This window comes from Leptodactylus fuscus, chromosome 2 (genome assembly GCF_031893055.1).
Source record: "Leptodactylus fuscus isolate aLepFus1 chromosome 2, aLepFus1.hap2, whole genome shotgun sequence".
NCBI classification, from domain to species: Eukaryota; Metazoa; Chordata; class Amphibia; order Anura; family Leptodactylidae; genus Leptodactylus; species Leptodactylus fuscus.
In genome coordinates this window covers 255,887,718-255,913,703 of record NC_134266.1, presented here as the reverse complement: position 1 = coordinate 255,913,703, position 25,986 = coordinate 255,887,718, and the positions used below count along the sequence as shown (strand labels likewise).

At 42.9% G+C, this 25,986-nt stretch overlaps 1 protein-coding gene and 1 long non-coding RNA gene across 2 annotated transcripts in view; one reads left to right on the top strand and one right to left on the bottom strand.

The window, feature by feature from the left end:
• Positions 1-25,986, top strand: part of LOC142196012 (uncharacterized) — a 119,609-nt gene that overhangs the window by 52,140 nt on the left and 41,483 nt on the right. Inside the window, exons 2-3 of the long non-coding RNA XR_012715119.1 lie at positions 9,017-9,202; positions 15,455-15,539. This is a non-coding gene — a long non-coding RNA (uncharacterized LOC142196012). The remainder of the gene's footprint in view (positions 1-9,016; positions 9,203-15,454; positions 15,540-25,986) is intronic.
• Positions 1,618-19,087, bottom strand: SLC35F2 (solute carrier family 35 member F2). The gene is made up of 8 exons (XM_075266138.1): positions 18,966-19,087; positions 13,458-13,633; positions 12,318-12,445; positions 8,996-9,155; positions 5,828-5,984; positions 4,578-4,630; positions 3,163-3,317; positions 1,618-1,877 (listed from the first exon to the last, which is right to left on the bottom strand). Exons 1-8 carry the CDS (start codon positions 19,076-19,078, stop codon positions 1,668-1,670), a joined length of 1,152 nt encoding a protein of 383 aa, XP_075122239.1. The 5' UTR covers positions 19,079-19,087; the 3' UTR covers positions 1,618-1,667.

The window sequence follows — 25,986 nt, the reverse complement described above, 5'->3', positions numbered from 1 at the left end:
CAGGAGACTAGGAATGGAATTTTAGGAGGGGGGGGGGAGAGGGTTATTAGTATATACAAGTAAACAATTCCACAGTTCCCAGGTTCTTATCAGTTCACAGAGTGTCTTTATGGCTGTCTCAGTTCAGTGATTTCTGTAGGATGCCATGGAAGAATGGAATTAACCTCTCACTTGGGTTCATGGCATCCTACAGAAATCACTGAACAGAGACAGCCATAAAGACACTCTGTGAACTGATAAGAACCTGGGAACTGTGGAATTGTTTACTTGTATATACTAATAACCCTCTTCCCCAACCTCCTAAAATTCCATTCCTAGTGTCCTGTTGTACATAAATATGCAGCCTTCAGAAATTGTTTTTAGCCGAGAGCTTCGAAACATTGTGATCTGTCATCATTATGAGTTATCCATTAAAAAAGGTATCAACTACTGAAGACTCAAGTTTTTAGTTTTTTACAGTTCTTTATACACACAGTGTAGGGTGTAATATAACCAAACTATAACACATTGAATCTTACAATAAATACAGTTCAGTTCTCCATTAAAAAAACATGGGAGAACATAAATATTTTCTTAGGCCTCATCCATACGTCCACTTTTTGCAGACGTGTGATGTCCGTATTCTACATGGACTTCAGGGAATGCATTGATTTTAAATAATGCGTGCAAATGTCCGATATTTTTCAAAAAAGAAAAGAAAAATTTTATAATTTTGGTTAGTTTTGCATAACATAAAAAAAAGATTAAAAATTCTATTTTCACGTATGTGAAAATAAACATCTATAGACAGTACACAAGCAAGAGTGTGTGCTGTCCATGTTTAACAGACATTAGAAGCGGATGTGTGAACGAGGCCCAAGTATGATCAGCTGCTATATTAGGGTCCTCCAGTTATAGTCCAGGTATAGAGATTTCTAACAATAAATATAATAAAATAAAGCAGATATCTTCAATATTCATCCATACATCTGGAAACAACTGTTTCATAGAGACGTTTACGCCTCAGATCTAATCTGAATAGGAACCAGACAAGTGCTGGATTTCCCTGCACTGCCCACTACAGGTTAACTGAGGAATTACACTGTTCTCATTGAAATAAATGGAGTAACTGTGTATAGTGTGAACATATCAAGTCCTCCATAAACCAGATGATGGTTGTATAGATGGGCCCTCATGTATAACCTCAGAATTCTCCAAGAGGGGAGAATGCAAATCAATTTTTTAACTGTAAACCATCCCAAAAAAAAAAAAAAAGAAAGAAAGAAAGAAAGAAAAGATAAGTGAAAAGATAGAAACCCCCCTCCCCCAAAACATCATCTTACCATAATATTCTGAATTTCTGGCTACGCTACATTAATGTCAACACTAACCATTATAAAAATTTATTTATAAAAAAATACTGCAAAAATTTACAAAAATTTAAAATATATGAATAAATATTAAGTCACTGAAAACTAAAAAACAGATCTTAGTGTAACTGCAAGTGCATAGACACTCCCTGCGTCCGAGCCATAAAGCTGGCATGCTGGGACTACTGTTGGAGTCTGACAGGGGTATATTTTGGTCAAAATCGGGAAAAAAAAGTTTAAAAAATAAAATTTAAAAAAAGTGGGAAAATGTAATTTCTTCATATAAAATAGCAAAGGCAATGTGATAGCAGGCGGTGTTCAATCCAGGCGCTCTCTGGAGAGTTCCTCGGGCATGTACTGCAGGGGTGTGGCAGGTTCCTGGGGCGTCTCCTCATCTTTCATGCCGCTATTCTCAATCCCTTCACTAGTCTGTGCTGGCGGAGGCTCCGCATGGTAAGTTGCCGTGCTACAATACATGATGAATCCCACCATAATCACAACGAACGCTAGGATGTAGAGAAGAGAGAACTGCAAGAGAAAAAAAATATTAAAGTATAAAAATATTAAAGGGATCCTAGTATTAAAAGTCATTTTTCGTTCCTAACATGAAGGAATAGTCTTAAGAAAGGCTATTCTTCTCCTACCTTTAGAGGTCTTCTCCAGGTCACAGTTCGGTATATAATCCGGTTTTTGTCGGTATGCAAATGAGTTCGCTCGCAGCCCTGGGGGTGGTCCTCAGCACTCAAACAGCACTGGGGGCGTCCCCAATGCTGCGAGAGAACTCTCTGGCAGTGCCTCCATCTTCTTCTGGAACGGCATCTCCCTGTGTCTTCTTCCAGCGGTGTCTTCAATCTTCTAGGCTTCGGGCAAAGCCGACTGCACATGCCTGCTGGCCAGAAGAAAATGGCCGCTTACACAGTATTGTAAGTAGCCACTTTCTTATGGCCTGCAGGAATGCGCAGTCGGCTTTGCCCGAGGCCTAGACGTTTGAAGCCAGCGCCAGAAGAAAAAGATGGAGGCGGCGCTGGAGAGTTCTCTCGCAGCATTGGGGACGCCCCCAGTGCTGTTTGAGCGCTGAGGACCGCCCCCAGTGCTGGGAGAGAACTCATTTGCATACCGACAAAAACCAGATTATATATCAAACGGTGGCCTGGAGAAGACATCTAAAAGTAGGAGAAGAATAGCCTTTCTTAAAACTATTCCTATTAGGGACAAAAAAAATTTACTTTTAATGACAGGATCCCTTTAAAAAAAAATTAAAATATATATTTTTTTATTTATTTTTTATTAAAATTAATGGAGACCAGCACTAGCAGAATTTTTACCAGGTAAGAAATCACTCCCACACCCGAGGTCAGTATGTGAGGCTTCAAGCAGCAAGGAGGTCACCTGCTGCTATGATGTTTTGTTTGCTGGTTGAACTGCTCACAGGGAGGGGTAATGATCTTATAAATGAAACATCACAGTCGTGGTCAATAACAGGAAAATAAATCAGAATTTAAGTTGGATATATATCATGAAGTGTTTATTATTGATGCATCCTGTTATTTGGCCTACATTTTTTTTTAAAAAAACTGGATAACCCCTTTAAGTCCAACATGCCTGGTCTTTCTTGCTTGATGGAAAAAGTTGGTAGGCCCCAAACATATAAGATGGTTAACTGGTCCTCCCATCTTTACCGTAATGTGTATACCTCTATTGCAACAGCTCAGCTGTGCCCGGGTCTAGTCTTTGTACATATACTAAGACCAGTAGATAAATTACATTGTTCAGGAGGAACAGAACATAAAATTCTATCAGAGAAGACTCTTACCTTGTATTTAAATAAAAAGAGGCCAAAGAAGAGGCTGTAGAGGTCAGCAGTCAGGATCCCCAGGTTAACCGAGGTGGCACTTGTGACTCTTATCACAAGCGGCATCACACTGTACAGTCCAAACATACAAAGAGCAAAAACGGCAAACATCAGACCTGTAATGCAAGCAAAGGAATAGACCTTATATGAGGAAACACTAAAAGGGAAAAAACAACAATACTAAAAGACAAGTGATAAGGTCAAAGCCGTTTTTATGACTGTTTGACCAATAATCCCGGGTAACTGTCGTCGTCCTAATTATTCAGGCTGAGTGCCAGCAGTAAGGAAATGACACCAGACACACAATGTTGGTATTAGTTCCTCTCTCAACCAAGGAGGAAATACTGACGCACTTTTATTAAAACAACGTGGGGTTAAATAACAGCAGAGAAAGGAAGAGAGATAACAACAATGTAAGTTTTCATATTCATTCCTGATTGGTATGGGACATCTCAATCAAACAGAAAAAGTTGAAGCAGTTCCATATATGGCCAGCTACTCCCGGTCCTGCGTGGTAACCTTGGGGAGATGTCTTCTGGCAGCAAGCCAAGCATTTGTTTTTCTTGCACCCGTCCTGGATGCAGGCGCCATCTTATCATATAACATTATACCAGTTTCAAACATAAGCGACCATATCTAGCGTTCAGCTTTTAACGATAACAATGTTTTTTATACATTACATGAATATAACCTTCACACAAGTAGTGGGTGGTTTGTACAGACAACTACGGCAAATTGTGAACAAAGAACTGGATCTATCTCAGAAAGGAGATTTAATTGAAAGTTTTAGGAGAACAGATGGCTAAATGATAACTTCTCCCATGTATCCAGGAGACCTCTATACCTTAAAGGGATTGTCCACCTTCAGGCCAATATTGAGAGACAAATGTTATTGTTTGTATAATGTAAAAATTTTACCATTTCCCAGTATATTTTCTGTATTAATTCCTTGCAGTTTTCTAGATCTCAGACTAAACTAGCACCGTATCCCCGGAGATCGCAGTTATTACCTAAGCTATGGTTATACTTTGCTGTTTCAGTAGCAGATATCACCTATTAGGTCATGAAGGGATCCCAAAAAGCCATTCAAGCTCTGGAGGACTCTGTGTGACCATTCATTTACAGGCATGACAATTAGCACGTGTTCAAACTAGAAGAATTTTTTTCCCCCTATCAGTATGCCTTTGTAAAATGGGAGGAAATCCACACAAAGAAGGGGAGAACATACATATTGTTCCTGGCAGGATTCGAACCCAGGACTCCAGCGCTGCAAGGCTGCAGAGCTAACCACTGAGCCACCATGATGCCCCTAGACTAGAAGAATTTAGCTCCCACAATGCTTTGATCTGGATGTAAGATAAGAGTATAGTACGTACCTATTTTCCAGTTCCAGTCAATGTTGCCAATTGCATTATACTCTAAAGCCATCCTAAAAATAAAAAAAAATCAAGGGGGGAAAAAAAAAAATATAAAAATTAGACAAATGGGCTAAACCAAAAAAACGTATTACTGACTGCAGAGTAGTCTAGGAAATCAATAAGCAAAGGGGATGTAAAACCTCAACGTCTACCAGTTCCGATCATAGTTACTGAGATCTAGGCTTTGTATTGGTAATCTAACATTCCTTCTGGAAATGTACAGAGAAATTGACCAGTAGGTGTTACCAGATTGACATGGCATACTATACACAGCGCTGCGGAATATGTTGGCGCTATATAAATAAAATTTATTATTATATTATTATTATTATTTAGGGACAAACCCCTGTGGGGAAAAAAAGGGTAATGGTAACACCCAGTTGTCAATTTATTTGGAAATTTCTAGGAAGAATTACAGAGGGACCGTACAATACAAAGAAAAGATTTGCTAATTTGTTGGACTAAAACAGACATGTCAGGAAAAGTGGCAGGTCCTCTATAAACACTCCTGGTGTATCACGCTACTTTATTGTGATATGGGGTTAAAATATGCTGCTAGGGCGCCACCAAAACATAAAGTGCCCATAAAATCACAGCCAAGAGCTCAGAAGGTTCCCCTTCTTTTCAAGGCCTTCCAGGTATTTCAAGAAAGTTGGAAAGTATAGTTTAAAAGACTGTTTATTGTTTTTGCCCTTGTAGTAACAGCTCCACTCTTGTTTGTGGTGGTGTCTGGTACTGCATCTTAAATACAATTCTTTTGATAAGGACTGAGCTGCAATACCGTCACCACTAGGACTGGGCGATTTTATGACCTAAATCAAAATCCTGATTAATTGAACATTCTACCTTGATTACATTTAAAGAACGATTATTTTAGGACCCTCCTCTTTCTACAAGTCACACCCCCCTATTTATACACCATGCCACTGAATTTTGGTTCCTGATCTTGATTAGGCAACCCAAATCGAATTTTTATATATTGATGGTTTAATCCACTAGATAATCGGTCATCAGTATGTTAGCTTTGGGGTCTGACACTCGGACCCCATGCAGATCAGCCAAACAGCCTGTGGGTGCAGGAATGTGCTAGGACAGCTGATCTGTGCAGTGTTCGGGTGTCAGATCTCACAGACCAGATACTGATGACCTATCCTGTAACAGATCAACAAATCTATGAAATGTCTGAGAATCCCCAAAGACAAGCTTACATTTGTATACCGCTGATGAAGGTGCCAAACAGGCCCAGCATCCCCAGGAATTCCTCACGGGTGAGGTTTTTCACTACATATTCTTCAGAAACATTGGAGATGGCGTACAAGCAGGCACCCAGGATGACCAGCACATCACCGATCAGCATGTTACTGGCTGGAAAGAGAAGGGCACAAACATTACAGGATTCACAATTCTGTACATAAAAGGTCATTAAATGGGGCTTTCGGTTGTCTGATCCCGACCAATCTGATACTGATTACCTAGCCTATGAATAGGTCATCAGTATCAAACTTTGCTGGGTCTTGGACAAGCCCTTTAAATTCTGAAAATCCATATACTTCTCAGAGTGGAGGAGTTGTTTGTATCTATTCTAGGGAACTGTCTCTATACCTGATGGACAACTTTGCTCAAATCCGGGCTGCTGACATCTTTACCTCACAGAGTATTGTATAATCTAGATACAAGTGTAGTATACGCCGAGCTGTGTGATGTATTAAGTATTCCCATGAAGGTAACCATAAGTAAATCTGTAGACAAATACGGGTTAAACATTTTTGCACATATAAATAATGAAAAATATGGATAGGACCATGAATGCAGGAACTTTCTCTACTCTGATAACCAGCCATGATGTCCTTATTGTGGTCAGGTTATCTTCTCGTACATGTAGTGTCCTCCTGATAACCAGCCATGATGTCCTTATTGTGGCCAGGTTATCTTCTCATACATGTAGTGTCCTCCTGATAACCAGCCATGATGTCCTTATTGTGATCGGGTTATCTTCTCATACATGTAGTGTCCCCTCCTGATACCCAGCCATGATTTCCTTATTGTGTCCGGGTTATCTTCCCCTACATGTCGTGTCCTCCTGATAACCAGTCATGATGTCCTTATTGTGGTCAGGTTATCTTCTCATACATGTAGTGTCCTCCTGATAACCATCCATGATGTCCTTGTTGTGGTCGGATTATCTTCTCATACATGTAGTGTCCTCCTGATAACCAGTCATGATGTCCTTATTGTGGTCAGGTGATCTTCTCATACATGTAGTGTCCTCTTGATAACCAGCCATGATGTCCTTATTGTGGTCAGGTTATCTTCTCATACATGTAGTGTCCTCCTGATAACCAGCCATGATGTCCTTATTGTGTTCGGGTTATCTTCTCATACATGTAGTGTCCTCCTGATAACCAGCCATGATGTCCTTATTGTGGTCGGGTTATCTTCTCATACATGTAGTGTCCTCCTGATAACCAGCCATGATGTCCTTATTGTGGTCAGGTGATCTTCTCATACATGTAGTGTCCTCTTGATAACCAGCCATGATGTCCTTATTGTGGTCAGGTTATCTTCTCATACATGTAGTGTCCTCCTGATAACCAGCCATGATGTCCTTATTGTGTTCGGGTTATCTTCTCATACATGTAGTGTCCTCCTGATAACCAGCCATGATGTCCTTATTGTGGTCGGGTTATCTTCTCATACATGTAGTGTCCTCCTGATAACCAGCCATGATGTCCTTATTGTGGTCGGGTTATCTTCTCATACATGTAGTGTCCTCCTGATAACCAGCCATGATGTCCTTATTGTGGTCGGGTTATCTTCTCATACATGTAGTGTCCTCCTGATAACCAGCCATGATGTCCTTATTGTGGTCGGGTTATCTTCTCATACATGTAGAGTCCTCCTGATAAATTGTCCACAATAATGACATCATGGCTGGGTTTGTTACAAATCCCAGACCACAGAATGTTCCTCCAATGGTAATTGACCAAAATAAAAGATGTCACCACCAATGTTAACTTCATGCTAGGGCTTCCTCAAAATTGTTCTGGTCAGTCGGCGGAGTCGAACAACAGACAGGCGGGCCTCTGTAATAGAGGATACACACAGAGCCCAACGGACCTGATTGACTATAATGGACTCCGCGTTTTAAAACTGAAACAGGCAGAGTAAATACCGTAGTCCTCCACGCAGGACTTTTTACTACGCTGATTTTCAGCAGACACTGCGATGGAGTCTCAGATGGGAACGTTACCCTTAGAAAGTTAGGGAAAATCTGTAAAACTTTGAAAAATTTTTTATTTCTATGTGCAAAAATGTTTATCTACAAATCTAAATACGGTTATGTTTATAGAAAAACTCCTTTATGTCAGGACAATTTTTCATCACAGAATGTAAGGAGGTTCCTATTCACAGCAAATGGTTATTATACAATGACAAACTAGATTTCTGGGGAATATCGTCACTCCTTGGGGAGAGACCACCATATAGGTGTGTGGAGACTTATTAAGCCTTTAGCACTCCACTTTGCATGGGACTATGCGAAGAGAATATGCAAATCTGTCTTCCATGATGTAATTAGGAAGTCAGGTGCCTCAGTGTTGCAAACCAATAGAGGGCACTCACTGGAATGTGCAAGCCTGTCTTCCCTGATGTAGTTAGGAAGACAAGATCTCAGTGATATGGCCCAATAAAGGCTGCTCCCTTTAGCATCATGCTCGACCTTCCAAGAGGCCTTTGTTTTGCAATGATGCTGGGATTATTACCAGGTATAGTCTCTCAACCGAGTTTCGATGTTATTGCATCTCGTCAGCCCGGTGTAGAGAAGACTAACAAGACTGAACCACTCCCTTAAGGGGAATGTGTCATCAGAAAATGACATTTTTATTGTGAGAAAATTCTTCAACATTGAAAAATTCAGCTTTTATAAATATGGAGATAAGTCTCCATTTGCAAATTAAGCCTTTAAGTGTCCTGAGAATCTGAGGAGACACCCCAAGTGGCACTCATTGAGCACTCATTTGGATATTTTTAAAGAGTCAAATTAGAGTCAGGGTTATTGTATTGCATCACAATACAAAAGGTACCAATGAATTCCAGTTCTTTGCATCCTTTAATAGGCGCTTCATCACAGATTTTGGCCGTTAGAATTTTTGGTTCCCAATTAATTGGTGCAGTTAGTTTTGGTGCCCAATATGCTAATTCAGCTGTCTACAGTAGATGGCCTCCAGGCTATTGTAATATTTGTTTTTATATTAGGGTGCTATTTATTTTATGGCTCTGTGCACAAGGGTTTACATAGAAAGTGACTGCCTATAACAGGGGCCGCCTGCCACCTCAGCACATTTATAGATACACAGATACGTTATCGTACAGCTAACCTTTGCCTTCTTCTCTTCCAGATAGAAAATCTGCACCGACCATAGTCCCAACACCCAACAGACAGACCACCACAGCAATATAATGGATCAGTCGGAAACGTGAGCGAAGAATAAACCAAGAAAGAGCCATCAGAACAGGGATCCCAACACAGTCCAGAAGCTGAAAGAAAGATGAAGGAAGGGATATATCACAAAATGACCAGACAGGTACTTTCCATCAGAACCAATAAACTGAAGACGTATTCCTGTCATGTAGAGTCATGGCATATCACTAATGTATGTTATTCCATGATCATGGGGAGTCCTAACTCAGAGCTGAGAAGCAGTTACGCCACCGGGCTACTATACAGAATTATCGGCTTCTGGTGCCATACACTGTATTAAACACCTGGCTGTTGGCCCCCACCAATCAGATATTCATGTCCAATAAGGATGGCCCATTAAAGAGGACCTTTCATGGATTTGGGGACATGCGATGTTATATATCGCTGGAAAGCCGTCAGGGCACTGAATTCAGGGCACTGTCGACTTTCCCGATCTGTCCCCCTGGTGAAGAGCTAGCGGTCCCGGTACCATAGCTCTTCATCGTCAGAAGGGCCTTTCTGACACTCTGTCAGGAATGTCCTTCTGCACAGCAGCGCCTATTGCGCTGTACAGTGTGAGCGGGTAGCAACGCGCCCCCCCTCCTCTGCTCACAGTGCTCGTCCATAGATGAGTATTATCAGGAGGGGAGGGGAGGGGGCGTTCCTCCCCGCTCACACTGTACAGCGCTATAGGCACTGCTGTGCAGAAGGACGTTCCTGACAGACTGTCAGAAACGCCCTTCTGACTGTAAAGAGCTACGATACCGGGACCGCTAGCTCTTCACCTGGGTCACAGATCGGGAAAGCCGACAGTGCACTGAATTCAGTGCACTGTCGGCTTCAAGCGGTATATAACACCGCATGTGCCCAAATCCATGAAAGGTCCTCTAAGGGGAAAAAAAAAAACAAAAAAAAAAAAAACACACCTGGAAATCATTTAAGCTATACTACAGTTCTCAACAGTCGGTGTACATTGCATCAATGTTCAAGTGAAAAACAAAAGGGGAAGGACTTCACATCTGCCGATAGAAATATATATAAATTTTTTTTTTTTTAAAAAAATGGTAGGTAGTGTTATCACACAACATTATCGCAATGTCTTTACCATGTACCACTAAATTTCTGTTCTAGGTAGAGATATTTCCAATACTCAGACTATTTATTCATACAGTGTTGTATGCTTTTTTTTAATCCTTAAAGAGGACCTTTCACCACCTCCGCCAATTCTAGTTCTTAGAATCTGTTAATAGACATCGCTCCACTGGTTCCAGCACAGGTGGAATTTTTTCTCTAGCCCCCACGGTTCCCGAGCAACAAGTGCTGTTAGTTTTGGTGCCTGATGTGCTATCTAAGCTCTGTAATGTCCGGTGGGCGGTGTCAGGCAGGGGGTGTGATTCAGAGATAAAATTAGAGACAGCGAGTGTCAGAGCTCAGAATCACATCCCTTGTCTGCTGTTGCCTGACACCGCCCTCCTGACAGTACAGAGCCTAAATAGTGCACGAAGGGCTAGTTCACACAGGGACATGGAGGAGGATTTTGACAGCGGAATCCACGTCATAATCCTCCTCCATACAATGTTAGTCTATGTAGACTGCTAGCTTTTTTTTTCTGCTAGCAGATTTTTCTGCTAGCAAAGAAAAAGAAGCAACATTACCTTTCTCCAGGCGTTTTCTGCCTGAAGAAAGCAATAGAAGTGAATGGAAAGCGTTTTTTACCGCGCAGGTTTTTGCAAAAAAAGGCGTGGTAAAAAACGCAACGTGTTTTTTGTGGACCGCTCTCTTAAAGGATGGGGAAATTGCCTGGAGGTGGTTTTTACAAAAAAACACCCCACAAAAAGCGTGCCAAGGTCAAAAAAACACTTCCTAATTAGGAAGCGTTTTTTTCCGGTGCCAAAATAAGCCACACGTTATTTACGTGTGAACTAAGCCTTAGTGACCAAAAGTTACGGGAAGGTGTGTTCCAGCGACGGTTGTGTCAGATATGACTCTCAAACAGTGTGACGTGATGCAGACTATGGAACTAGTGTTACCAGGATATCTGAGCAGTCTGACGCAGACAGGTGTCTTGTGAACATGGGAGCACGTCGTGAGTTAAGTGACTTTGAACGTGAGATGATAATTGGTGCAAGACGCATTTTGGAGATTACCCAGAAATTTGGGTTTCTGAGGTCAACAGTGTCTCAGGTGGACATGCAATATCGCAGAGACAACGTTGGCAGCCGCATAAACTGGCACACTAGTCGACCACGAGTGTTCGATGAACGGACATCAAGTTACTTCCGCAAAGTCGTACAAGGCTCTCGACGGTCTACTGTGGGTCAAATCACCGCCAATTTGAATGTGGGGTGCCAAGACCCCATTACCACCTGGACTGTACGACGAGAACTGCACCGTATAGGGTTCAACAATCGGCGCCTGACCCGTGTCCCTTTGCTGAGGCTGTAACAAAGAGCTCGAAGATTGTCATGGGCCCACGACCATCATCACTGGACCATGGAACATTGGCGGCATGTGGTATGGTCTGATGAATCACAGTTCCAGTTGTACAGAGCTGATGGGCATGTGAGAGTGTGGCGTATGACCCACATGGTCGCAATTGGGCCCCATTGTCCGGGTGCAGGGATCAATGACCAATGCTTATGACAGACCATCTGCACCCTTTTCTGGTGTTGGAGTTCCCTGATGGGGATGCTGTGTACCAACAGAACAATGCAACATGTCATCATAATGAACACACATTAGTGACCTCACGATCCTCGATTTCCTGCCTGTTCGCCTGACCTCAACCCCAAAAAGCATTTTTGGGATGCTGTGGATACCAATGTCTACTCCATGGACCCAGTGCCAACTACACTGCAGCCCAATTGTGGGCTTCAGTGCAGACTGTGTGGATCAATATCCCTCCAGAACTCTTCCAACACCTCGTGGAGTCCAGGCCTCATCATCTTACTGCAGTTATAAGGGCTCGCGGAGGGGCGACCCGCTATTAACAGCGCATCCGGTACCTTCCCATGACTTTTGGCCACTGAGTGTATTTCAGACACCAGAACTAACAGCATTAACTCCTCAGGAACACTGGGAGCTAGAGAAAAAATTCCAAAATTGAACAGATTTTAACCAAGGGCCACAGTGATTCAATACTAAGTATTGGCCTTACTGCCCTCCGATGGTAAAGACTCTACCTAAATTAAATGATATGATGCAGAAAGAGACAAGTACAACCCCCAATGTGTTCTTACCTGGACGCTAGTGATAGTCGTAAACTGATAGGCTTTAACAATGGAATAGTTTGCTTCAACATCAACCACACCGAGGAGTAGATACTTCCACCACTTGTTCCTCAGAATGTGTAACAGTCCATTTTCTCCTGGTAAAAAGAAGACAATGGTCAGATATCAGGGGTCTTCTCTTTTTGTTTGGTTTTATTTGTCACATTGGTGGACAAGAAAACTCCACATATCTGGGTCCTTGTATGGCTACACAGTTCTCAACATGTTCAAGACTCCGGAAGATAAAAATCACATACAAGGTGACTTCAAGGTCCGACCTGGGCGTCAGGACTGCTCTAGTAGCACAGATTCATTGAGGCTTGAAATTTTATACTGGAAACAAAAATTATTAGGAAAAATAAAGATAGGCCATGAGTGGTAGAAACCCTATAAACCCATTTGATTTCTTTTCTGACTATAAATGCAATGGTCATGGAAAATTAGCTTACATTTTACATGTATGGTAAAGGCGGTGAATAGAATTTTTTGTTTTTCTCATCATTGTGTACAGAGATCCAAAAAGTTTCAATACATGACAATATTCTGCTGGCCTTAGAAGAAGCTGACTGACATTGTACGCCATTATCTAACCAATGATCTACAAGTACACCCAAGTCCTTCTCCACCAGTGACTCTCCCAGCTCTACTCTCCCTTGGACATATGTTGCATGCAGATTATTATAACCCAGATGTGTAACTTTACATTTAACCATAATACACTTTGCCAAGTATCTATAATATTAGGCGTTCCCATCTCAGTTCAGCTCTACTATACAAGACTAGACAATGACGTCATCAGCATCTTAGATCACCATGTTGCTGGGAGTCCGGGTCTCTGGACAAGATTCAGTCTAGAAAATGCAGACAATTTAAACGATGGACACCCTGCAATTGCAATAAGGTGAAAAAGTGAGCTCCTTTCTATGACTACTCACTTAGATCTTGTGGCCTCTATCGACATCGGAGGGATTGGACCACTACGAATATTCCCACATCTGCACCACCAGAATAATGAATGTGTGTGACACATATTGTTTTGTTTGTCGGATCAGAGGTCTCGCCAAAATAAAATACGTATGTAAATCCTAAAGCAAAGGATAAATGACTGACCTGGTCTGAACGCCAACCAGACGGTGTAAACCAGAAAAAGCAGGCAGTAATTGATGAAGCTCTGCAGCATCGGAGTGTCCACTTTATATTCCTCCGCCAGGAACTGACTGGTCACTGCCGTCCCACATATAAAGAGAGACAGCATCTGACCCAGGATGACAGTCTTCAAGACATACCTAAAAATGAACAAGTGAGGGTTATTCCAGAGAGGATATAGAAATAGTAGCAAATACCATTCATATAAAACTAAGACTAGTAACAAAGCCTCACATTACACATACAATCTAGAATTTTACAGTCACATGGACAAAGAAATCAATGGCCGGAGACAGGAGAGACATTCTAATAGTATATGAATAAAAAGATTGGACTTTAAAAGGGTTGTCTGGATGGAATTTTTAAAGGGGTGAGAATGGCATTAAAAGGGGTTGTCCAGTACACTTGTACAGTGAAAACCTATGCTCAGGATAGGTCATAAATAAGCAATCAGTGGAGGTCCAACATCCAGGACACCCACTGATCAGCTATTTGTAGGGACCTTGGAGCTCATGCGAGTGCCATACCCCATTTGATTCATAGCACCTGGGGGATGTGATAACTAGAGAAGGGTGAACCGCCCAAGATTTTTTTAGTGTTTAGTGGCTCGGGGCAAACGAGAATGGTATGAACCATTCCTTAAATTGGCTTTTAACACAGTGTATGACACTGTCAGGGCTCCTAGGAACCTATCTATAAAACATAGTGTAGAACACTGTCAGGGCTCCTAGGAACCTATCTATTAAACATAGTGTATGACACTGTCAGGGCTCCTAGGAACCTATCTATAAAACATAGTGTAGAACACTGTCAGGGCTCCTAGGAACCTATCTATAAAACATAGTGTAGAACACTGTCAGGACTCCTAGGAACCTATCTATAAAACATAGTGTAGAACACTGTCAGGACTCCTAGAAACCTATCTATAATACATAGTGTATGACACTGTCAGGGCTCCAAGGAACCGATCTATAAAACATAGTGTATAACACTGTCAGGGCTCCTATCTATAAAACATAGTGTAGAACACTGTCAGGACTCCTAGGAACCTATCTATAAAACATAGTGTATAACACTGTCAGGACTCCTAGGAACCTATCTATAAAACATAGTGTAGAACACTGTCAGGGCTCCTAGGAACCTATCTATAAAACATAGTGTAGAACACTCTCAGGACTCCTAGGAACCTATCTATAAAACATAGTGTAGAACACTGTCAGGACTCCTAGGAACCTATCTATAAAACATAGTGTAGAACACTGTCAGGACTCCTAGAAACCTATCTATAATACATAGTGTATAACACTGTCAGGGCTCCTAGGAACCCATCTATTCAATTTCGAGCTTTCTAAGGCAAACAGCCAAAGTTATGTAAAAGTGAAAAGTGACATTATGGGGTCTCTTCAGGGGCCTAGGAGAGGCGTATAAAAAAAATAAAAAACATTCATACTTACCTTCCCTTACCACTCTTGGGCCTCCGCATGGTGTCTGGCACTTTCCTTGTGACATCCGTGGCCCATGGGTCATGGTTGAGGCCTGCAATTGGGCCATCAGCAGTCACATGGGCACTATTAGTGTCACAACGCTCAGTATACAGATGTGACTACTAAGGCACAATCACAGGCCTTATTGTTGATCCCAGGCCAATGACGTCACAAAAGTGCGCCAGACACCACATGGAGTCATAAAAATGGTAAAACTGGTAATTGCCTCTTGGGTTTTCTTATAGCATTCTGATCTTTAAAATAAAAATAAAAAAAATCCAGAAAACACTGGACAGCCAGTTTCACTGACCCGCTTCTGCTTTGTGTTGATGTTCCTTTTTTTCCTTTTATGTAAACTTGCTTTCAGTAAAAATGGATTTACCCTAAAACCTCTATCATTTATATATCTACTATTTATCACAAGGCCGATGGGATATTACAGCACAGTAAGCTTATTATTATTCACTACATCCACAGAGCTACAGCCGCCCTTACACTACACAGAATAACCGGATTTCCTGTTTCAGGCCGATGAATGGAAAGAAAATCCTGAGCGCCGCAGGTGAGGTCTTTGGTTTTGCAGGATGTGCACAATACAACACAGTGCGACAGCACAGAAGCATATCCTTTGCCTTTGAAAACAGGAAAAAATTACTATAAAAATCTTGGGCTCCTCGGTGTCCAGTTTTTAAGACATTTTTGCCTGGTTACTTAACTGTTTTCTTATGTGCAAGAAATTATAAAGTGACTCTTATTTGCTGAAACTGGGGGTCGACATTGTGGACCAAAGCAAAGCAATTTTCCCAGGAGTCTGGAATTTTAATAAATTAAACTTTGCAACAGGACAGATAGATAATAGACCCCGTTCAGGAACGCGCACATGGTGTCACATACCGTATATACTCGAGTATAAGCTGACCCGAATATAAGCCGAGGCCCCTAATTTTATCACAAACAACTGGGAAAACTTATTGACTCGAGTATAAGCCGAGGGGGGGAAATGCAGCAGCTACTGGAAAATTTCAAAAATTAAAATGGTCGGAGTTTTTGGGTGCAGTAGTTTCTGGGGAAGGGGAGGGGGTGTTCTGGTTGTCTGTCTGCCCCTTCCCTGAGCCTGAGGACTGGGTTTTTTTTTCCCCCCACTTAGAATTCAGCCTGGCTGACTATAGGGGATCGGCAGTGCTCCTATTAACCCCTTCCTGATGGAACAGGAGCACTGCAGATCCCCTATATTCAGTAGACCGGGCACTGTCAGACACAGAGACACCTAATGTGTTTGTGTTTCACAGTCATTTTCTACTTATTCTAGGGAAAGGAGGGATTTACAACTTTTATTTTTTTATTATATTTTTTTTAAAGCTTTTTTTTTTTTTCACTATTTTATGGGAGATTCTATACATTACTATTGCGGCTGGTCACAAAAACTGTGCTGAAAAATTCGGCTTATACTCGAGTATATACGGTATACCCATTTATTCTTATGGACAGAAATGGATCAAGACTGTCACATATCTCTTAATAAATTAGATGCCTCTGTGGCCCTCCATGTGTCAGAAACAAAAAAAGTCTCCAGCGTTAAGTACCCAACCTGGTGCCTATATTGGTCATCAGACTCAACTTACAGGAGTAAGTTTGACTGTCATGTGTGGCCGAAAAAATTACCATCTGCAAAGACAAATGATGATAAGATTTTGGCAATAAACTAGAGGATTTACATTAGAAAATAAAAAAAATCATGACCGGTCATAATGTGTAAGGAGGATTCTGACTTCAGGCAACCTAAAGGAGACTGATACACCTGTCACTCAAAACAAGGAGGGGATGTGGACCAGCTTACTGAAGAGAACACTTCAGCGTTAGGGACTGCCAACTGGGACTTTGTGGAAGCACCAACAGTCAGATTAAAAAAAGTTCACATCTGCTTAAGTCTGTTGTTCTGATCCATCAAAAAAATAAAATAAATCAGAACAACAGACTGAAAAACTAATACACATATGGATGCAGAAAGACATTCGGTCTGCATTCATCATTCACTATAATGTAAAAACTTTCTGTAATGTCAAAACCTCTTTCTTCTGTTCGTTTACTTTACAAATGGAAGTAAAAGTCCGGCACACGGAAAGAGTTTCTCTTACTTTTCACATTACAGTGAATGTGCTGTGTACAACTGTCGGTATATCAGTTGTTCTGATCCGTCATAGGATTAGAACAACAGACATAAAATAAGCAGACGTGAACTTACCTTTAGCCACGCTGCTGCTAAGACCATCCCGCAAGGTGTCAATTCACAGAAATGGTGAAAAGTTAAAATTTAAACTTTAATAATTAGAATAAAATACCCCAAACACCTAAAAAAAAAAAAATTGCGTCCACTCCATAACTAAGTTGACCACTTCACTCAACTCTCCACCCCGCAATAGCATCTCCCAATGCTCTAAATAATCAATTCTCCAGGTAACAACGTAACACTAGGGTCTCGTAGATGACATGTATCTGCTCACACCTCCCCGTGTTCTAAATGATAAATTCTCACTTAACGCGTTTCCCCTTTAGGATACAAACAAAGGTTCATCAGGAGTTAAAATTAGATCTGGTCTTTCTGTAAAGCTCAATCGCTTCATTTTCCCTACAGGGTCCCTGAAAATTAGATGCTGCAGGCCCTCTCTATATTCAATGCCTTAAGTTAAAACTGCATTTCCCGGTGGCTCTGCTGGCGAGCCCCGGTACTATCAGTCCCAGTCGCGTAAGGTGTCGTCAATCTGATGGCCAGATCTCCCTGCCTAGTACTGTCAGCAGTTTTGAAGACTCTGCAAATTGATCTCCTCAGCATCTCCTTAACCACAACATGCTGCCACCTGACTGAGCAACATAACTGATCTAGCCGCAATCCCTACCCTTTATGCATCTACACTCCATCACCACTTTTTAAACTGGGGATTGACACCCTTCTGCAAAGGTAAACTGTGAGGCTCCAGGGAACCTATTAGTAATAAAGCTTAAAAGGGATAGTCCCATTCTAAATCAATTTGTCAAATACCCAGATCCCACACAGATCAACTGTTCCAGCAGTGCCTGGGTGCTAGAAGCTATAGTGGTGGACAGGGAGCGTGAGCGGGCTCTTCTATTCAGCAGCCTCATCCACTGTATAGCAATGTATCCAGGGAAGTGCAGCACCGCCCTTATTACTTGAATAAGGATCCATTCGCACAGGTTTTTTGGCGCTGAAAATCCACGTGGAAAAAAAGCCTCCCATTGATTTCAAATGGGTTCCTAGCAGAAAAAGGAATCCATTGAAGTCAATGGGAGGCTTTTTTTCCCAGTGCCAAAAACTCTGTGTGAATGGACCCTTAGAGTCTGCATGCACTTCCCGTCCACTGCTATAGTTTCTGGCATCCAGACACTACCGAAACAGCTGATCTGCGCAGGGTCTGGGTGTCCTACGCCCACAGATCACTGACTGATGACTGATCCCCGGTTAGGTCATCAGTGTAAAGAATCCATCTGGGGCCAGAAAACCCCTTTAACCAGCCCAAGGAATGTCTTGATAAGCTTCTTTATTCCCTGGAGAAACCCTTCAAATGTCATATTTAATTTTAGTAGTAAAGAAAGAAGAACTTCCATAGACAACAGCCAAGAAGTTTCACATAGAGCAGTATGACCAGACTGGCTCACATCAGAAATTTTAGGTATATTTTGGGGGGAAAAGGTGTGAGACAAAATAGAACGAGGGTAAAAGTGGTAAAATATAATAAAAAGTAATAAAATACAAACCCATCATGTATGTACTAAGAGTCATAGCACCTGGTCTGGTGCAATAATAGGATGTAATACAGATAATATAATATACACACAATATAATACACACAATATAATATACACACATATGGTGATACATGTAACAATATAATGTGTAATAATGCAGAGCTGGCTGACAGATGACGTCATCAGGATAGTATATAGGACTAGAATAGGAGTGTAAACTAGTTACCAAGTAAATATCTTCCTGGCCAGCCGAGGCAGGAGCTGGCAGAGCCCGGCGGGGCGGATATGTGCTGCAGGTGGATGGCCCAGTGATGGCTGACAGGCTTCTCCATCATCCATGCTGGGGGATCATGTAGGTCCTGAGCTGTGCCGGAGGTGAGCAGAGGTGCTGCTGTGCAGGGGCAGCGCTCTCCTCCTATGTGAGCCAGGACTGGCGGGGCGCACGGACCGGAGCTCACCATGTGGATCAGGTTTCACATCCCCAACACAAGGGGGAGTGCTGGCCAGACATCACCTGACGAGCGCAGACTCCAGCTCCACATGGCTAGGCTGACGTACCGAGCATCGAATCATCGCTCGGCCACGGCGCCTGCGTGCGGGAGACTTCCGTGTCTGCACCTGAAATGTGACCAAGTCGGGATGAATAGAGGGAGCACGGGGGTACGGGAAAGAGGGGTGTATGGGGGTGCGGGTTGGGTGGGAAAGAGGGGTGTATGGGGGTGCGGGTTGGGTGGGAAAGAGGGGAGTATGGGGGTGCGGGCTGGGTGGGAAAGAGGGGAGTATGGGGGTGCGGGCTGGGTGGGAAAGAGGGGAGTATGGGGGTGCGGGCTGGGTGGGAAAGAGGGGTGTATGGGGGTGCGGGCTGGGTGGGAAAGAGGGGTGTATGGGGGTGCGGGCTGGGTGGGAAAGAGGAGTATGGGGGTGCGAGAAAGGGGAGCACTGGGGTGCGGGCTGGGTGGGAAAGAGGGGAGTATGGGGGTGCGGGCTGGGTGGGAAAGAGGGGGGTGCGGGCTGGGTGGGAAAGATGGGGGTGCGGGCTGTGTGGGAAAGAGGGGGTATGGGGGTGCGGGCTGGGTGGGAAAGGGGAGTATGGGGGTGCGGGCTGGGTGGGAAATGGGGGTGTGGGCTGTGTGGGAAAGAGGGGGTATGGGGGTGCGGGCTGGGTGGGAAAGGGGAGTATGGGGGTGCGGGGTGGGAAAGAGGGGAGTATGGGGGTGCGGGCTGGGTGGGAAAGAGGGGAGTATGGGGGTGCGGGCTGGGTGGGAAAGAGGGGAGTATGGAGGTGCGGGCTGGGTGGGAAAGAGGGGAGTATGGGGGTGCGGGCTGGGTGGGAAAGAGGGGGTGTGGGCTGTGTGGGAAAGAGGGGAGTATGGGGGTGCGGGCTGGGTGGGAAAGAGGGGAGTATGGGGGTGCGGGCTGTGTGGGAAAGAAGAGGGAATGGAGGTGCAGATTGTGTGGAAAAGGCGAGCATGGGGGATGTGGGTGGTAGGCTGTGTGAAAAAAAGAGGGACATGGGGTGCAGACTGTGAGAAATAAGTCTCCCTCATTGTCTGGGATTAAAGTCAAACCAGAACATATTTTCCAAATGGAAGAGAGCGCCATCCACAGACAGCTGTTTTGCTTTATCATCAGTGTACAGCAGGTTTTTGTCTGAGAGCTCATTGATGTGGGTCAGAAGGGGTGCTGCGTCTATTTGGGGAGATTGCCTTTGCAGGCAGGTTTAGGGTGCATTCAAACGGAGGAAAATAGTACTTGAATTTGGTGTGGAATTTTAGCGCTGAAAACAAAGCCTCCCATTGACTTCAATGGGTTCCTTTTTCTGCTACAATTTGAAGTCAATGGGAGGCTTTGTTTTCAGTGCTAAAATTCCACACCAAATTCAGCACCATTTTCCTCCGTGTGAATGGACCCATATATGGAGAGAAGAAATTTACCCCAGTACAAAATAACAAGGTGCAAGTGCTCTAAAAAATATGATACTTTAACAGATTTTGGCTCCTTTCTGTGAAATCCTGCATTTTCTCACTCATTCCTTGCTTCTGTATTGAGAGCAGTTTCTGCCTCTCACTGTGTATGGTGTGTAGGGGCTGTGTAACAGGTAGATACATTTTATATTAAGTACAGATTTAATCAAGAACCAATTGCTTTAAAACACATTAATGTAAAGTTCACTAAATGTTGAATAGTCTTTATTTTAGGGACAATGTTTGCATTCATCCCAGAGCAAGAGCTTGAAAACATATAGACAGTGGCTTGGCAAAAGTATTCACACCCCTAGAACTTTTTCACATTTTGTCACCTTACAACCACAAACTTAAATGTATTTTCTTGAGATTTTAAGTGATAGACCAAGACAAAGTAGCCGTTAATTGTGAAGTGGAAGGAAAATGATGGTTATCAAATCAAAATAATAAAATTTTTAAAAAAGTGACGTACAAAACGCTTAAGCTCCCTATACTCTGATACCCCTAAATAAAATCCAGTGCACACAGTTGCCTTTAGAAGACCCTTATTGAGTTAATGGAGTCCAGCTGTATGTAATTTAATGAACAAACAGCATCATGAAGACCAAGGAACTTGCCAGACAGGTCAGAGATAAAGCTGTGGAGAAGTTTAAAGCAGGACCATGTTATAAAAACATATCCTAAGCTTTCAGCATCCCAAGACATATGAAGTGCTGTTTATAGTTTGTCACAAGCCTATAGGGGAGAATACAAACATGGAAGAAGGTGCTCTAGTCAGCTGACAACATAGTTGAATATTTTGACCTAAATGCAAAGTGCTATGTCTGGCAGAAAAGTAGCATTGCTCATCAACCTGAACACACCATCCCCACTGTGACACATGGCGGTGGCAACATCATGCTGGGGGAGGCTTTTCTTCATCAGGGAAGATGGATGGAGCTAAATACAGGGCAGTCCTGGAAGAAAACCTGTTGGAGACTGCAAAAGACTTGAGACTGGGAAGGAGAATCACCTTCCAGCAAGACAAGGACTCTAAACCTACAGCCAGCTTTACATTTGAATGGTTTAGATCACAGAATATTCATGTGTTAGAATGGCCCAGTCACAGTCCAGACCTAAATCTCACTGAGCATCTGAGGCAAGACATAACAATTGCTGTGCACAGACGTCTCCATCCAATCTGGTTGAGCTATTTTGCAAACAATAATGGGCAAAAATTTCAGTCTCTAGATACACAAAGCTGCTAGACACAGCCCCAAAAGACTTGCAGCTGGGATTGCAGCCAAAGGTGACTCTAGAAACAATTGATATAGGGAGGCTGAAGACTTTTGCACGTCACACTTTTCAGATTGTTTGATTAAACTTTTGAAAAACTTATTTTCGTTTCGATACTTTGTGTGTAAGGTGAAAAATGTGAAAAAGTTCAAGGGGTATGACTATTTTTGCATAACACTCTACATGTCCTGGTGCAGTAAGGAGTTCAAATTTGCAAATTTTACAGCTACAGAATGTAACAAGATTCCAGCATCCAATGATAAAAGGGCAGTATATTACATGTTTAGCTCAACATGGATCACGTGTTACAGCCCTTTTTAAAAGCATAATTTTTAATTTTTATCATTGTTGGATGTTGGAATCTTGTTCCATTTTTCGATGTTTCGCTGCACCATTGAGTCCTGGGAGCTTGTTCCCGGGCACCACGATGTGGAAGTCAGGTGATTGGATTACATGGGTGAGCTGAGCGAGATTTTTATAGCTATTTAAAATGAAGAGGATCAAGGCAAGAGCGCGTATACAATTCAAAGGAGATGACAAATCTTATGAAATCTGCCTACATTAGTTTTCCGAATCACTGGCTAATATTCAAGCTTTAATCTTGATTTCCCTTGACTAATCCTTATTGTAACGGTTCAGCCATTTCACCTTTTCCTGAACCATTGGGAATCCCAATAATCTGTTACTACAAGAATTTAAAGTCTTTATCACTAAATATGTGTGGTTTATCAATTTTGATTAACACTTACAACTGCAGCACAGACAAATTTACTAAGATCTACTGTGCACCAAGGGACGAATATGGTCAAGTTTTAAAATCTAAATAGTCAGAAAAGTTTCCATACATTACTTTTAGGTCACTCCTGTAGAGCAATCTTTATATTTGGACTAGCATATGCCCGTGACTTCGTCTGCAAGTTGGTGTTGGCGCTGAGCCACTTATGTTTAGCCAATTGCTGTTGTGGATGATGCACCTGCTCCCACGTCTCGGCTCTGCTAAATCGCAGCATATAAAATAAGATAATCCTTTAATAGTCCTACAATGAGGACATTTCAGTGATACAGTTTCATGGATGGTACAGTAGTATATAACAAGAAAATCATAGCTGGCTCCTGACAAGTCCCTGACCATAGAAAGTTTCTGCATTAGTGGTCGTTAACATTGGCAACCGATCAAGATAAGATTGTCACCACTAAGAAAGTTAGAGAAAAGCTTTAAAACTTTGCAGAATTTTTAATTACGTATATTTGCAAAAATGTTTAACTTTTAATTATCTACAAATATAGATATGGTTATGTACATGGGAATACCCCTTTAACAGGGTTTTCCCATCTCCCTGTCAGCAGTTTGCCTGCTGTCTCTTCTTTTTCCCTTCCTGTATTCTTTAGCATGCTGGTGGGAGGTGAATTTGGCTGTTGGATGGACATGACACTGAAGTATGTCACTAGATATAGTCATTGTGGTAAGACAGTGCGGCAGCTGCAGCCAAGGGGACGTGTCACAGTCCGCTCCTCGGTTGTTGCGATTTACCAGCTGTCACATTTCCCTACTTGATTCTGTCCTACTTGCAGGGGTTAACTTCCCTTGCAGCACCTGTTCGTGGTCGGCTGTCTGACAGACTAGGGTGTCGGCCAATGTGCGCTGTGTGGACTGGGCTGTTTGCTTGGGACCGCCCTTTCCCTATTTAAGGAGCTAGTTTCCTCAGCCTGCTGCCCTAGTCTCATTCCAGATCCTCATTGATGTGTGTGTGTATGGGTTCCAGTCTGAACAATCTTTAGTTGGCCTTAGCTAGAAATTGCCCCTGAGTCAGTAGTCTCATTGTTAGTTGGGCAGTAAGCTGCCTTGTTCACTGGTAGCACACACTGGGTACTGGTCTCTGTCTAGCTCAGAGGTCCTGACTAGACTGACTTGTTTGTAGTAGCGGCTGCTCTGAGCTGCACAGGTCTCTGTGATTTAACAGAGCACACCCAGTTGGTGTAGTGGGCTGGCAGTGACGCTAACTGCCAGACCTTGTTCACACCAGGGGGTTCCTGCGGGTCAGAGCCCAGTTGGGCTCCGCAGGGTTTTTGTTTATTAGCTTTTTTTAATAACCCTGCTGACCATAACACATTGCTCTGGCCTGTCTTATCAAATATAGGTCATGCACCAAGGAGGAAAAGCTGTGTAAGCAATGGAAGGAATAAGCTATCATTTTGTACCATTGACAGGATTGTTCTTTCAACTAATTTACCCTTATCTAGGCTGTCCTGACCTAGATATTGGGAGCAGTAGTTATATGAGGGCATGCACACATGACAAACAGGCCGTAGCCATCTATCCTACTATCAGTAGAGAGGATCGTTTTATCTGCTGTCAAGCCCAAGCTGCTCCCAGTATCCTTGTCCTCCATTCAAACACGGGTGGCACTTTATTACACATCCGTATATCATGCGCTTAGTAAACAGTAAACTGCTGTCAAAGTGCTCATTATATTTAGATTTGGAGACTGACAATAAAACAGAAAATGTTTCCAACATGTCATACATAAAATATTCAATGCAACACTGACCATAGCATTGGGTAATCTACCCGTCTATGGCCGCCAGGTAAATAAAAACCACAAAATAAGCCATAAAAAGGAGCAATGTAGAGCAAAGAGAGCAATGTAACCTAAATGAAAGCCTCCAATTTGCCTTCTATAATTATGGGCACCGCAGAATATTTCCAGAGTTCACCAGTTATTACAGATATTCCAATATGTGACTATAAACAGATGAAAGTCAGATGGCTACGGCTAGAAATAAACTAAAGGTATTTTAGGTTTTCATGTTTATAGAAAAGAGGGTTCTGCATTATGAAACATACTGTGGGCAGGGTTCTGATGGTGCTGCTACATTCTCCAGAAAACCATGCCTAATATTAGTGTACTGCACAGAACCTTAATGTAGTCCTACAGAATGCTGTAACGTACTGTCCATACCTAGGGTGGGTCAATATTTTGTATGATGCAGAAATTGATCTCTCTGAGATGTAGACAAACTAGAGAAAAGAAGACACAGTCTCTCTCTCTGTGACGGAGACAGGGATACAGAGAGAGACCGCTACAGACAGCTCAATCTTTCTCACTGTTTCTGTCTATTAGAATGGGGTCCCGCAGGCTTCCGTCCCAGCGCACGGTGCCACCTGCAGGTCAACCCGACTCTCGCCCTCGTCAGTGAGGCGTCTAGGGACTAAGTACCTTTTTTCCTCTACTGAGCATGCTCGGACCTTTTGGAGCCGCTCAGAGGCTAAGTCCCATTTTGCCCATACTGAGCATGATCGGTGAAGTCATGGCCACCGCCCTGCTGAGCAGGGACTTCCCTTTATATAGTTTGAGTTTGCCACCACCCAGGGCTCACACGTTGACTGGAAATTGTTAATGACAGAAGTTCTGGGTATTGCCAGTAAGACCTGTAATGCTCCTGAACTGGCAGCTGTACACTAGGGCTTTGGAGCAGTAGGTCGCTGTTCCAGCCCGCGGTGCTGTCAGCAGGTTTGGTCTCTGTGTTAGCCTGTGCCCTGGCACTCTATTCCTTTCAGTTCTAAATACTAGGGGTCTGTGAGCCACTGACCTCTTTGTTTGTGTTGCTGATCAGGGGTGACATTTAACCCCTAGCAGCCTGCACCTGTAGCACCTACTCGCAGGTGGGTTTATCCAGTGCAGTTAAACTGGTGATCCTTGTTGCAGTCTGTTCACACTGTATCACAGACGCTATTCCCCAGTGCAGTTGAACTGGTGGAGACTTTTGTTGCAGTCTGTGCACACTGAATCGTACAAATCTTGACTGTCCAGTGCCGCTAACTGGCAGTCGTGACTAAGGCTTTGTTCAGACAATCGGCTGCCCTCTGAAGCCTGTGGACCTCGACTGCAGTTACCAGAGCAGTCTAAAGGGTTCTGCCGTTCACATTTTAATTTAAATATATATAGGCAGAACCGTAACACTGTCTCTGAGACAGTGTGTGTGTTTTTCTCTGTCTCCTTGTCGCTC

Bases quoted from the DNA above. Each gene is read 5' to 3' on its own strand.
- SLC35F2 (XM_075266138.1), bottom strand. From the start codon at position 19,078: ATGGATGATGGAGAAGCCTGTCAGCCATCACTGGGCCATCCACCTGCA. The intron at 13,634-18,965 runs GTAACTAGTTTA...GTTCATTTTTAG, and splicing joins GCCAGGAAGATATTTACTTG to GTATGTCTTGAAGACTGTCA. The intron at 12,446-13,457 runs GTCAGTCATTTA...TCTTTTTACCAG, and splicing joins CTGGTTGGCGTTCAGACCAG to GAGAAAATGGACTGTTACAC.